Here is a 13,059-nt window from a genome sequence, read left to right as displayed (position 1 = left end):
TGCTGAAAGCTCTCAAATTGATGTACGCAACATCGAGTTCACTGCTACCTCTTTACTGAATGATGAAACTCAGGTGTATGAAGAGGACGTTTTAGCGCTGTTTCACAAAATAAATAAGAATTGAGTATTAAGGACTGATGGGATATCGACACGGGTGATAAAAGATTGTTACCTGATCTGGATATTCATTTGACCATAAAATGAGTATTCAACCGATGTGTCCAACTATCGAATGATCAATATCTCAGGAGTGGTGATGAACATTTTGGAAAAATTGGTTAGAGCTCGCATTCAGAAATGGATACACAATGACATTTTTGGATTTTGCAAGGCTTTTGACAGAATACAACATGACAGACTGTAGCCTAAAGTGGAAAAATACGGGTTTAGATTATAGAATATTATAATATATCTATATTTCTCTTATTCATATTCTATATTATAATTTAATATAGAGTATGTAGAGTACTTTGTATTATAATATAATATGGAATATGGATAAGAGGACGGTTGTGAGAGATATTAAAAAGTGTTATATGGGTAATGACAGAGTGCAACATTTAAGGTAACTAGTGGTGTACCCCAAAAATCCGTCCTTCGTAGACTGTCATTCAATCCGTGCATTAATGATATTGAGAAGAATACAGCTGTTTGGTGATGATGCAAACATAGGTAGGGTAATCAGAAATTTAGCTGATATGCAGTACTTGCAGAATGATTTCTGTAGGCTGGCATTGTGGGAATGAGAAACGGATGATCAAAGTCAGTAAATTATGCATTTTTGCTTGATTAGGTATCCAGTGTCGTATTATATTGGTGGGATTATGCACGAAGAAAATGATGAGGGATCTTGGATTGTTAGTAGGTAGGAAGTTAAAGTACGGGAGCCATGCAGTAAACATTGCAAATACAATTCGCAAGATAATTGCAACGCTGTAACGAAAGTTCACATGTAATGTTACGTTCACAAATGCCATTTTGCCCCTTTACAAGACCTTGATAAGACCTCACTTCGACTACTGTGCGCAGGTCTGGTCTCCTGGTTTTAGTTGTGATTCTGATACGGTGAAGGGAATGCAAAGGAGAGTGTTAAAATTATATCAGGATTGTGGAAAAACTGATTATGAAGACATTGCAAAGTTTTAGACTACAGACTCTAGCTAACTGGAGAAAGACGGGTGATATTATTCAGACTTACAAACTTCTTAACGGGTCACACAGGATTTAATTTGATGGAATTTTCATTTTATGGAGGGTGGGGAAAGAACGAGAGGGTATCACTGAAAGTGAAGAATGAATGCAGTCTAGAGAGGTGGTGAGGGGTAGACTTTTCTCTCATAATGTAGTGCGTGTTTGGAATTTATTGCCATTGGCTGTTGTGAGTGCAACCAGTGTGAACGGTTGTCAAATCTAAGTATGTGGTCGCCCTCGATTACTCACTGACTCCCTGAAAGTGTCACTTAATAATAATAATAATAATAATAATAATAATAATAATAATAATAATAATAATAATAATAACATCGACGAAGTGACCCCATATGACCTACAAAAAACAGTGTTATTTGAAACAGTCCATATTTTACGACGCTACCTGACGGACTATTCTTATATTCTTTGGCAGAATCTGCATTTGTCTGTATCACGAGCCAAATGTTTGTTTATGTGATATCTTGTTTTGACTGTATATTAATTATGTGAGTAAAATAATAATAATAATAATCAAAACCTACACCTCATAAGGGATCTCATGAATAAAAGTATAAGCAATAATGAAACAATGGGTCTTTTTAACACTAGATGAAGAAAAACCTTTTGATCACATTGCACGTGCTTACATGTTTAGCTGCTTATAGAGGTCTCGTCAGTGGAAGCCACACCTAAAAATTCCAAGGTTGAAGTAATACAGAGCTTATGAATTTTACACAAACAAGTTGCCACATGGTGAAAACAAGGTGCTTTGTCCGTATAAAATAATATCTCAGGATGAGAGATAGATGTAGAAAGTTTTTTAATTTGGGTATATTATACTTTAAAGACACCAAGTAATTTTAGATAAACTTCGTTTTAATCCTATTTCCTAACTAAGTAATCATATTTCCCCGGTTTCCCACTGACGAGACCTCAATAAAGGTCGAAACCGTTCTGGGTAGGAACCCTTGCCTTTAATGCATAACATCATACATCTCCTCAAGGTGATATGCTTTGCATTATCTAAGGAAAGTGATCGAACCTTCGCAACCTTTACCACGAGTTACCTCAGACTTTCACTACGTTCAGGCGCAAACTTGACATACCAGTCTGTTTTCTTACTTGGGAAATTGCGCGTTAGATAGAACAACTTGAAAAATATAACGTTTTTGTGTCAATTATGTATTGCATTTTTTGCCTGTAATTCTCAGTTTTTGGTAACTTCAATTTTTATTACTATGTTCTAACTTTAGTGAATACCTGAAGAACGCTATAAAAGGATGAAACTAGTTGTATCATTATCATTAAAATTTAATATTTTATCTCGGTTTAAAATTTAAAATTTATTCTCTATTTATTATATATATATATATATATATATATATATATATATGTATATATATATATATATATATATATATATATATATACGCTCCATTGCTTCGTGCATAGAATTAAAAGTGTAGCCTTTCAGTCCTATTGGAATAGTTCGGACCGATTTTACAACAGAGGAACTTTATGAAATGGTAAATAAATAATACTTTTAAAGCATATGACAGTTAAATATTCAAAATATATTTCATAAACTGATACGAGTAAACACAGGTTATTAATGCTAATATATTATTTCTTCCAAAACATTACGGTGAAGATTCAAAGGGGGATTACCGCGAACATGGCGTTGTTCATTTCTTCTCTAATTTCATCTTCTGTCAAAAGTGGATCGGAAGTATAATGCTGGAAATAAGAATCTAGGAGAATCAAATTTTTGTCCTCCCTGTCATATTCTGTACGGGTTAATTCTTTCTTTTGCGTAGACTCTCGGCTCTTAAAAAACAACTCTTTTCTCTTTTTCACAACCTGCAGAAAAATGAATTATTAATCGCTAAAAATTTTTTATTTATTAAAATCTGCTTTTATGTATACAATTTCTCCTTGTGATTGACTTATATCGGAAATAATGTACATAATAAGTGCATGATCCACACACAAACAATAAAATACAACACCCCAACTAGATTCCAAGGCGTAAACAGGGAATATGCGAATAATTCATATGCATGTAAAATAATGGTCAGCTTGAGATTAACACAGTTATCATTTTTAATGTGATTTCCTGGCAAAAAACGAAAGCAATTTTAAACATAAACACTTTATATTATAAACAATTGATGTATATGCGTGCTAAATGGTGTTTAACCTAATATTAATTCTGTGCACATGTGCGGTACAGGCAGATGCATATTTAACGAGGATAAAATTTGATTTTTATGTCGCACGGAGAAAAATATATATAAAGATAAATGGTTACTACAATTTGTAGTCCGTCTTTTTTTATCGAAACCACGTTGTATAAGTACCGCATTACACGAGGGTTAACTGTACCGTTTTTACCTTTGGTAAATAAAAAAAGTCCCACCTTCCCAAGTGTGCTTTCACCAGGTTTGGTTGAATTTCGTCTAACACAATATTTGGTCACAGCACTCTGAACAAATCCTTTTTAATCATGACTAATCTTTATTATTAAATTTTTATCTAAAAATGTTTTAATTACTTCTGCTCGGTATAAAATTAATCTCTTGACTTTCTGTAGTTATGACGTCATCAGCTTAATAATCAGATGGATACTGATTATTCTGTATGGTAGGAACAATTTCGTTACTTTTGATTTGAAAAAATAAGCAAAACAGTTCAACAGTAATTTTATGTACCTACTTCCAGATGACCAACTTCGATTGTATTTTTAATAGGTTATGCATTACTTGGTATTTGTATCTGTCTATCACAAATAAATAAAAAAACTAAAAAAGATAATAAAAACAGATTAAAACGTTTTCTTTCAGTAAGTTGAATTTATTCTTCTGTTGAATTTTTCCCATGAAAATTTAATAGAATATAAAGTTTGTTCGCTTGTTTCGTCAAAAAAAAAAAAATAAATAAATAAAATAAAAATAAATAAACTCGACTGACCTTTCTGATGAAGCTGTGTAAATGATGCAAATCTTTCTTGAATTGCCTTCCTGAGAGCGATAAGTTGAAGTAGATGAAATCTGGCCATAACCATGGACTAATCATCCGGTGGAAAATAAGCTTCGTTACGCTAAATTGCATAAAACAAAAACAGTTAAAAAGATTAAAAACAATATTAACATGACAGACCTTGTATTGGAGTAAGAAAGAAATTTGCTTCGGGGTGAGGATCTCAGGTTACATTAACAAAAGAAAGTATTAATATTTGTATTCCCCATATTTCCAAAGCTCAGCACAGCCACACTTATAAACATTAGGTCCGTTTTCTAGAGCAGTTTCTTTTCAGACGCATAGTCAAAACAGCCACTCTAATTCAAGATTTCGATGTGAAATTCAAAGTCTTTATGATGTCGTCAACTTTTATTCAAATTGACTTAATGAAGCAGCCATGCAAGTCCTTGGACCCAGCCACAAGTTCGCAGTAGGGGTCAGAGAATACATTCAGCTGAACTGCTACTTCATGTAGAATTGGGAGTTCTATTTGGCTGCTAATATTCCCTAAAGCCTTAGATTTGACGTTGCTAACATTCGTATTCCAGATGAATTCATCAAACATCTCTCTTCTACCCAGATCGATTGTCTCATTAGTCTAACGTAAACCAAAAATATAATAATCGCTACAGAGGGATCAAAGTAATTCAAATATCAGGATTACAAAGTAATCCTGATACTTGAATTATTTGGAACACGCACACACTCACATGCTTTGGAACACATATTTGAAACACCATTTCTTGTGTGTGTGTGTGTGTGTGTGTGTGTGTGTGTGTATGTGTAGGTGGGTGGGTGGGTGGGTGTGCCATATAAAGTTATAATGCCATATAGCTACTTGTAGCAGAAATATATGAAGGAAAATAGTACTCTCAAGTTTGAAAGAGTCGTTGTTATAGGACATCATGTTGCAGTCCTGTCTGTCCGGAAAATTGTTTTCATATTGGGCAACCCCAGATTAACAATCAGCGAAACTATACTGAGGTGGAAACACAGTGAGTCTATTGGAAGAAAAGCCGATTGGATGGCCCCTTCAATCACCAAGCATAACCACAGGGTGCTTCACAAGGGATAAATGTGAAATTCTCCATTCATCGGCCAACACGTTGAATGCGGATTTACGAGCATCGACTGAGACCACGTGTCTGCATTAACACATTTAGAACCGAGACTCACAACAGTCGTTTCCATTGTAGGACCCAATATATAAGCACCATATTACCAAACGAATAAGAAGCGTCGTCTTCAGTGGTGCAATATGGGACCTGGAAACTTAGAAAGCTATGTTATGAAGGGACGCTACACCCTCTAACGAGAAGATTAATGGGTATGGATGTGGTGAAAGATCGGTGACCATCACTTACAACAGTTCGAACCCTAACTATAAAATTCGGAAGTGGTTGTGAGATGGTATAGTGCTCATTTTCCTGGATTGCGCAAGGACCTTTGTTATGGGGCCTCGAAAACTGAACAACGAGATGTACCTGAACATTCTTGACAATGCAGTGCTTCTTAATTTATGGTGTTCCTGCGGAACTAACTGTTGTTTCTTCAGAAAGACAATGTATGGTGTCAAAAGCCTGCTGCTCTAATTAACTGGCTTTGGGACTTGATGCTACCACACATGACTAGGCTCTAAAGAGTCCTAGTCTGAACTCAGTTGAAAATGCAATGATGGGATGAATTGGAGCATCGAATGAGATCAAAGGAAGTTAGCCCAATAACAGTCAGCCCAATAACCCAATAACAATAAATGTGCTAGACTATTGTGCGCGGACCTCCTGTAAGCTTGTAATTAGATTATATACTCTACGTCCTCATTATATGCTATAGAAAGAATCGCCTAAAATTCTCATTGTTTGTAATCTATGCTTTTGGAACGTCTAATTCGTAGGATTCCTGCAACCATCGGAAGGAGGCCCTATATCGTAATATGGTAGGCTCAATGGCTTTTTGTTGTTCACACTATGGTGACCGCTGACGTCCTTCAAAGCAGTGTGTGTGTGTGTGTGTGTGTGTGTGTGTGTGTGTGTGTGTGTGTGTGTGTGTGTGTGTGTGTGTGTGTGTGTGTGTGTGTGTGTGTGTGTGTGTGTGTGTGTGTGTGTGTGTGTGTGTGTGTGTGTGATTTTTCTAAGTAATCACCTTGGTTATGTATACAGCAATCCCAGTGGTTTTATAAGATGCATGGAATCATATCCATGGATCTCTAGAATTTCTCAACCGTGACTCTTTTGGGCAGTTGCAGTTATTCTGCTGAAAATTGTCAACGAGATCTAAGCGACGTCATTTCCAGACAGAATTCCATCATGAAAAATATTAAAAGTCGTCTAGGAGAGGTCAGGTGAATATGGAGGTACTGAATGACTGTTGGAGTTTGGGGCAGCAAGGATGGAAGTATTGTCATGATTGAGAAAACACAATAGTTGTCCTTTCCTGGATGTCTGCACCGAATTCTCTTTTTTACCTTCTTCAAAACCTCTCATCGAACCTTGCCGTTGAAACTTCGACGAGGTGTGTGTGGGGGTAGATTTCCTGTGGACAATGCCTTTCATGCCAAAACGAAACTTGCGTGACAGCGTACAAACATTTTTTTGGCACCTTCCCCCGCAATGACTGGTATCTTCTCCTCTGTTGCTGCAGCAGATTTTTTAAAGTTGAAGCAAAATATCATGAAGCGTTTTTACTACTTAAAATCTGCTAAAATTCGGTTGGAGAAAATAACCATCGAACCACAAAAAAAAAAAAAAAAAAAAAAACCGAACACTAAAAACGCACGTCACCCAAGATCATTCTGTCTAACCTTGCCGTTTGTTGCCATACTGATTAGTAACGCATACTATACGCTCCTTTCATAGGCGAAATATAATATCTAGACTGGTTCTCCCACGCTATTCAAATATTCAGAAGTTTAGGGTCATACCTGGTATGTAGGCATGGGGTGATGTCGAGAGGATCAACAGGAGAGATGAATGAATGTATATGATATATATATATATATATATATATATATATATATATATATATATATATATATATATATATATATATATATATATATATATATATATATATATATATATATATAGGCTATCACGTTTCATTGAATGTGGGCAGTAGCGGGCAGAATGCAAATTGGCAGACATCTTGAATATAGGATTAATGGTATGGTAGCGTGCGAGGCGGATGATGCAGAAGACGATATCGTTAAGACAACTGGAATGAAGAATATGCTAGCTGACCATACTGCAGCGACATCTACTGCGATAACGTACAATAAGACAGAAAGCAAGACAGCGAAAGAGTGACTAGCGCGATAGCAAGGAGAAATAATAAATAGTGAGTGAAAAGCTAAAACGGGATTGAGAAATTTATCTAACGCTTCGACATTCAGTGTGTTTAGGTATTCAGTTATTAACGCATGGTGAATGGTAAAATGAGACTAAAAAGAAATGATGAAGAGTTGTTTCAATAGGTTGCCATTAGAAGAAAGATGGATTAGGGAAGGATGATACTGATTGGAGAAAATGGTTGCATGACAAACACCAAGGAACATGCACCTGAGATTTTAAATTACCAATTCTGAAAGGTATATTTTTCTTCATCTTCGTGAATAGGACATCATGTACAACATGAGTAGACTACACAGGTGAAAGGAGAGACTGAAAATAAGTGAACAGGAGGTATACGAGGAACTCGGCACACTGGATGTGAAAAACGCTGTGGGACTTCATGATCTGTTTTGAGTGAATAGACCAAGATATTGATACTAACACTAGAGACGTCTCTTTTAACATGAGTCCTAGATTGAATCAAGTTCCAAAGGAATGGTAGGAGGAGAGAAAATCATTTTCGATAATTATAGAGACTTAAAATTAAGGATTTGAATTATAATCCAGTCTGTGTGTTCTTGAGTTGTGAAAGTGTTAGTGGTAAAGCATTGAAGTCTGCATGAAGGACTAAAATTCATAATTGGTTTCGAATCAACAACAATCACCTTGGTTAACAGGATGGATATGCTAAAAGAAGGGCATACTTTAGCAATTTATTTATTTATTATAACAAGATGACAAGTGGATTGTACAAGAAAAATAATTCGCAGTTATATTTTTTTAGATTTTGAAAGAACTATGACAAATTACGGCATGAGAAGCTGGTGACTAAATTAGAAAGAGTGGGATCCACGAGTACATTACAGCGAAGGAACGGAGATTGCTTGTCTCATAGGTATCAGCAATTTGTGTATAGAGGAGCAATATGTCAAAAAATTTGGAAATTTAATTTTAATTACATTTTTAAATTTAATTACACACTGACAGAGTCAATGTGTAAATAAACGATGTAACTTACCTGTCGAGTGCAAGTAAATATTCCTGATTCTTGCCAAGCTGAGCATCAACCTTCACTCCCATGGCAGTTTCTGTATAATAATAAATCAATTCAAGTAATTAAAGAAAAAAAGAGGGGGACAAAACTGATTTGAAATTCAGTTGCATAAATTATTTACAGATTATCTATATTTAAAAAAAAATTTTTTCGCCTGCTGGTGAAAATCGTTGCAAATTAATCAGTGCTGAAACTAATCTGTCCATCATCCTTTAATTCCATAACGTTTAGTTTACTGACGGATGATGGACAGTGCTGAAACTCTCCGTCATCCAACAAGTATATGGCTTTGAAATTTCAATATTACATCTCCCAGTTCTAATCACACGATTAATTCACTTTCATTATGAAAACCATACGATGTTTGTGCTTTTTAATCTACTTTCTAATCAGCCTTCGTTGAATACGGCCATCAATACCACAAATGACTTTCATGAATGCGTCTTTTCTTATCTGAAAAGACACATGCTTCCACATTGTTAATAAACCAGGCCTTGGTAAATAATGGCCGTTCATGTTTTTAAAATTATTGTTTAAATTGCATAAATAATCTCAAATACTGAATCATGAAGGGCAATGTTTCTTAAGACTGTTCTGTTCATCGATCAAAATTACTCTCAAGGTGTAGATTTTATTTTCTCATGTTCATGTGTCTTGTTACAAGAATTCCGTTATGTTCGCCATCATAATATTCGTCATTAACTGAAACGTACAGTTTTTTGACAGACACCGCAAACTAGATTAATAATTTTCCCGAATAAAAAAAATGTGTGTTCAGAAAACAACATCCAAAGAGGTATGTCCAAAATTTCTCCTATATTTCATTCTTCATATATTAGTTTTTAACATTTCAGAAATGCCCTAGAATTTTAGGTAAAGAGTCAATGACATTTTAAAAAAGGGACACTCTTAAACGAAAATACGCTATATTAGTCATTAAAATAATTCTGTTTTGAACTAGGGAAAACATCGCTTTTAACAATAATATAGTCAATGAGAGTTATTTCTTGCAACTTCTCTCCTTTTGAAGGTAGTGATAGTAATAACCAATCCATGTCCTGAATAACAGAAATCCAGCAGTCACTTACCTTATTATTAGCTTTGCGCTTTCTCCAGTTGTTTTCAAAATATTTATGCATGTCTCTTAATCATTAACTACTCTGTTCTTTAGATCTCCGAAAAGGACCAGCTTTTCACTTTGTTATTGAGCAAGCTGCCTTCATAAATGCATGAAAAAATCCCTCTTCATCGTAGAATATTCTCTGGAATTATAAGCAAATAAACGAATTCTAATTGTTCAATTCCTCATTCTGATATTAGCTTACATAACTCTACTTGATATTGCCTGCCTTTCAAGACGATTAGTTTCGTATTTACTGTTGAATACTACAGTTTCCCGTTCTTTTCCGGAGTGTTATTGCCGAAATATAGCATCTTGTATTTGTGGCTTATAAAGATCTCACTTATTTTTGTCTTCTTTGTTTCAGTGACGTCTATTGTGTCTATCTACTCCTTATCCAATTCTTCTACTAGTTTCTTTTATTTTCCATTGGTGCTTCTTACGATGATAGTACCGATCTTGATTCCGCTGACAACGAGTTGGGATATATCCCGGGATTGGTTCTGTTACCTAATTCTGAGTTGTTTCTTCTGTTTCCGTGACAAAATCAATGGGATTGTTTAACTTGTTTAACTGGGCGAAGCCCAACTGGCATGAAATTGGGTAATGTTGTATCATCATTATACATTGTGTTTTAAGCCAATAAGAATACAATTTGATCGGCTGTTTGGCCCATTATCAGTCCATCCATGTTCGTTCGGTATCCGGGTAGATACCTAACAGGGTGCTCTACGACAAGGTGAGGATTAGACATTATGTCAGAAGCCCTGGTCGATTCTCCACATTCATTAAAAGATTGTATGGAGGTCTCCTTCCACTTATACAGCATGACACTTACGTGCCCCTAACGAACTTAAAATAATTCAAAATACTACAGATAAAATGATCTACATAATATAAATATTAAAATAATTCTCCAGTTCTCCAAATGTCTCAACACAACGAATAAGGACGAGATTTGTAGATCGATATTAATGAAGAGTTAGAAATTTCACAGAGTTTAGCTAAACCCAATTATGAATTTTGCTTTGACAAGTCAAATAACTATACTTACCACAAAAAACATCCAAAGTAAAAGCATTCACTAACGGAATGATATCAGTCCACTCTTTCTCAGCAGAGAGTTTTAACATTCCGATCATAGTGCGCGATTTCTCGTTAAATATTTGAAGGAAACCTTCATGACTTTTAAAGTGCAATGCTGAAATGAATATCTTTCTTCTAGTCCTATATTTTTCATCTGAACTGTAAAAAAAGACATATCACTATTCGTAAGATAGTTATAACGTTGGCAATACTTATATATATGGAATATATTTTCTATTTATATATATATATATATATATATATATATATATATATATATATATATATATTTAAAGAAAAATGGATAATATTTTTTAATTAAACTCACTTCTTTAGAATATGAAGACCTTAAATAGTTAGAGGCAAAGTGTATAGATTCCTTCAATAATACCCCGCACCATAGAGTCAACCTTATCTACTCCACTACCGCAGTGCGAGTGTGGAATAGACTGATTTGGGGAAACGAAAATGCTGCTCTTCATATTTGCAAAATATTTGATAACGTTCGACATCGAAGGATTCTCAAGAAATTTTATGTTTTATCTCTTCAGTGAAAATGGACAAATGTGCCAGTTAACTAGAGTACGTATTTCTCAAACCCTGTTCTTTCATCAATACTTTCCTTATACGCGTAAATGACCTTCTCTATCCAATATACAACCATATTCACAAACTATATCTTTGCAGTGTTCACATAACTCAAAAGAAGTGAACACTGATCTTCGAATAGTCTTCCTTGGTAGAGAGAAAACAATCTAATCACTCTAATTCGTAGAAAGCCCATTTTTTCCTTTTTTTCTCAAGAAACTCCTTTGGTCTATACAATTTCGTTTGAAAAGTTAAAGACATTATTCCACCCAACATATAAAAACACCTATCTCGCGGTATCTGCGAATCCCTACTCAGATACGGAATAACAGTCTATGCAAACACATCAAACAGCCATATCCGACAAGCATACACAGAATTCTGAGCATTAAAATCCTGAAACACTACATGACATTAACATGGAGTTACTTCAACATCACCTATCGAAACAACACAGACACATATCCTATAACACGATCAGAAATAACGCACTACATCCATACCATTCAACAATTCATACAGTTCTTTTGTGAGATTACATCAGATACCAACGCAACTCAACAACCTACCAAGAAATTTAAAACACATAGATAACTATAGAACATTAAATCACGAACTCTGGAAAGTCTACCAACAAAGTTAATATACCTTTAACACTAATAAATACATCACAAATCACCAGCATCCAATGCCAACATCCCATACATAAACAGGAGCAACAACATAAATAGCGAAACCTAAATCCCACTCTCTTCACAAAAGCTAACCCAAGCATCGAAATAGGTGGGATTAACTCGTCTTTCTCAACCACACCTAATCCCTATAACCAAAGAAGCAGATTATGTGATAAAACAGTTAGTAAAGTATACAACAATAAAGAAGAAACTTAAGATACTGATTATTATGTGATATTATCATTAATATAATACTCTTATGTAACATGAAAAAATAATGTAATAAATTGTTCTTATAATCAAAAAAGTATATAAACAAAAAAGTATTATACCAAAAATTCTGAATACTCTTCATTCTTAATATTAGAAGAACATGTGTTGTAAATACATAATATAGAGGCAAAAAATACTATTAAAAATTTTAGTTTAAATCAATGTAGAAAATGCAGCACTTAGAGCTGAATTCTGTAAAATTATAAGTTGCAATGTCACTCAAGATGTTTATTGTATGTGTAAATATTTTAGCGATCCGTAAATTACTTTTAATATTTAAAAATAAATAAATTATTATTATTATTATTATTATTATTATTATTAAAACCACCACGAAGTTAAAAGACTCTTTGTTGAAGGTTCCACTGCTACATAAGCATAGTTTATCATACCACACGTTAGACATGTTAACGGTCACTATGTTCAGAACACATTACAACAGATTTAGGATTTCACTGAAAAACTAACACTGTAAAGAAATTACTCACCTGAGTAATATTCCATCTTTCAACCATGGCCTGAAAAACTCATATTCGCCAGATTTGTTAGTCAGAGACTTGTCACTTAGAAGAGTCTGCAAGAGAAGAGGAGGAAACTGTCAAATGGCTTATACGTTGTATTCTATGTATTTAGCTAATTTTGCTTAAACCTATTAAATCATCATCATCATCATGCATATCAAGCATATAGGCCTAAGATGTCCTATTCCGGTGTTATAAGTCA

General features: G+C 34.4%; 1 protein-coding gene across 1 annotated transcript in view; it reads right to left on the bottom strand.

The window, feature by feature from the left end:
* Positions 1-13,059, bottom strand: part of LOC150099447 (cytochrome P450 4C1-like) — a 37,107-nt gene that overhangs the window by 11,310 nt on the left and 12,738 nt on the right. Inside the window, exons 3-7 of the mRNA XM_090404360.1 lie at positions 12,825-12,910; positions 10,770-10,960; positions 8,560-8,629; positions 4,162-4,291; positions 2,860-3,051 (exon numbers count right to left, since the gene is read on the bottom strand). Of these exons, the coding sequence (XP_090260486.1) occupies positions 2,860-3,051; positions 4,162-4,291; positions 8,560-8,629; positions 10,770-10,960; positions 12,825-12,910 (669 nt within the window). The remainder of the gene's footprint in view (positions 1-2,859; positions 3,052-4,161; positions 4,292-8,559; positions 8,630-10,769; positions 10,961-12,824; positions 12,911-13,059) is intronic.

Source organism: Typopeltis vanoorti, chromosome 14 (assembly GCF_054136105.1).
Source record: "Typopeltis vanoorti isolate ZY-2024b chromosome 14, IOZ_Tvanoo_1.0, whole genome shotgun sequence".
Taxonomy (NCBI): Eukaryota; Metazoa; Arthropoda; class Arachnida; order Uropygi; family Thelyphonidae; genus Typopeltis; species Typopeltis vanoorti.
This window is presented reverse-complemented; position numbering and strand designations above follow the sequence as displayed.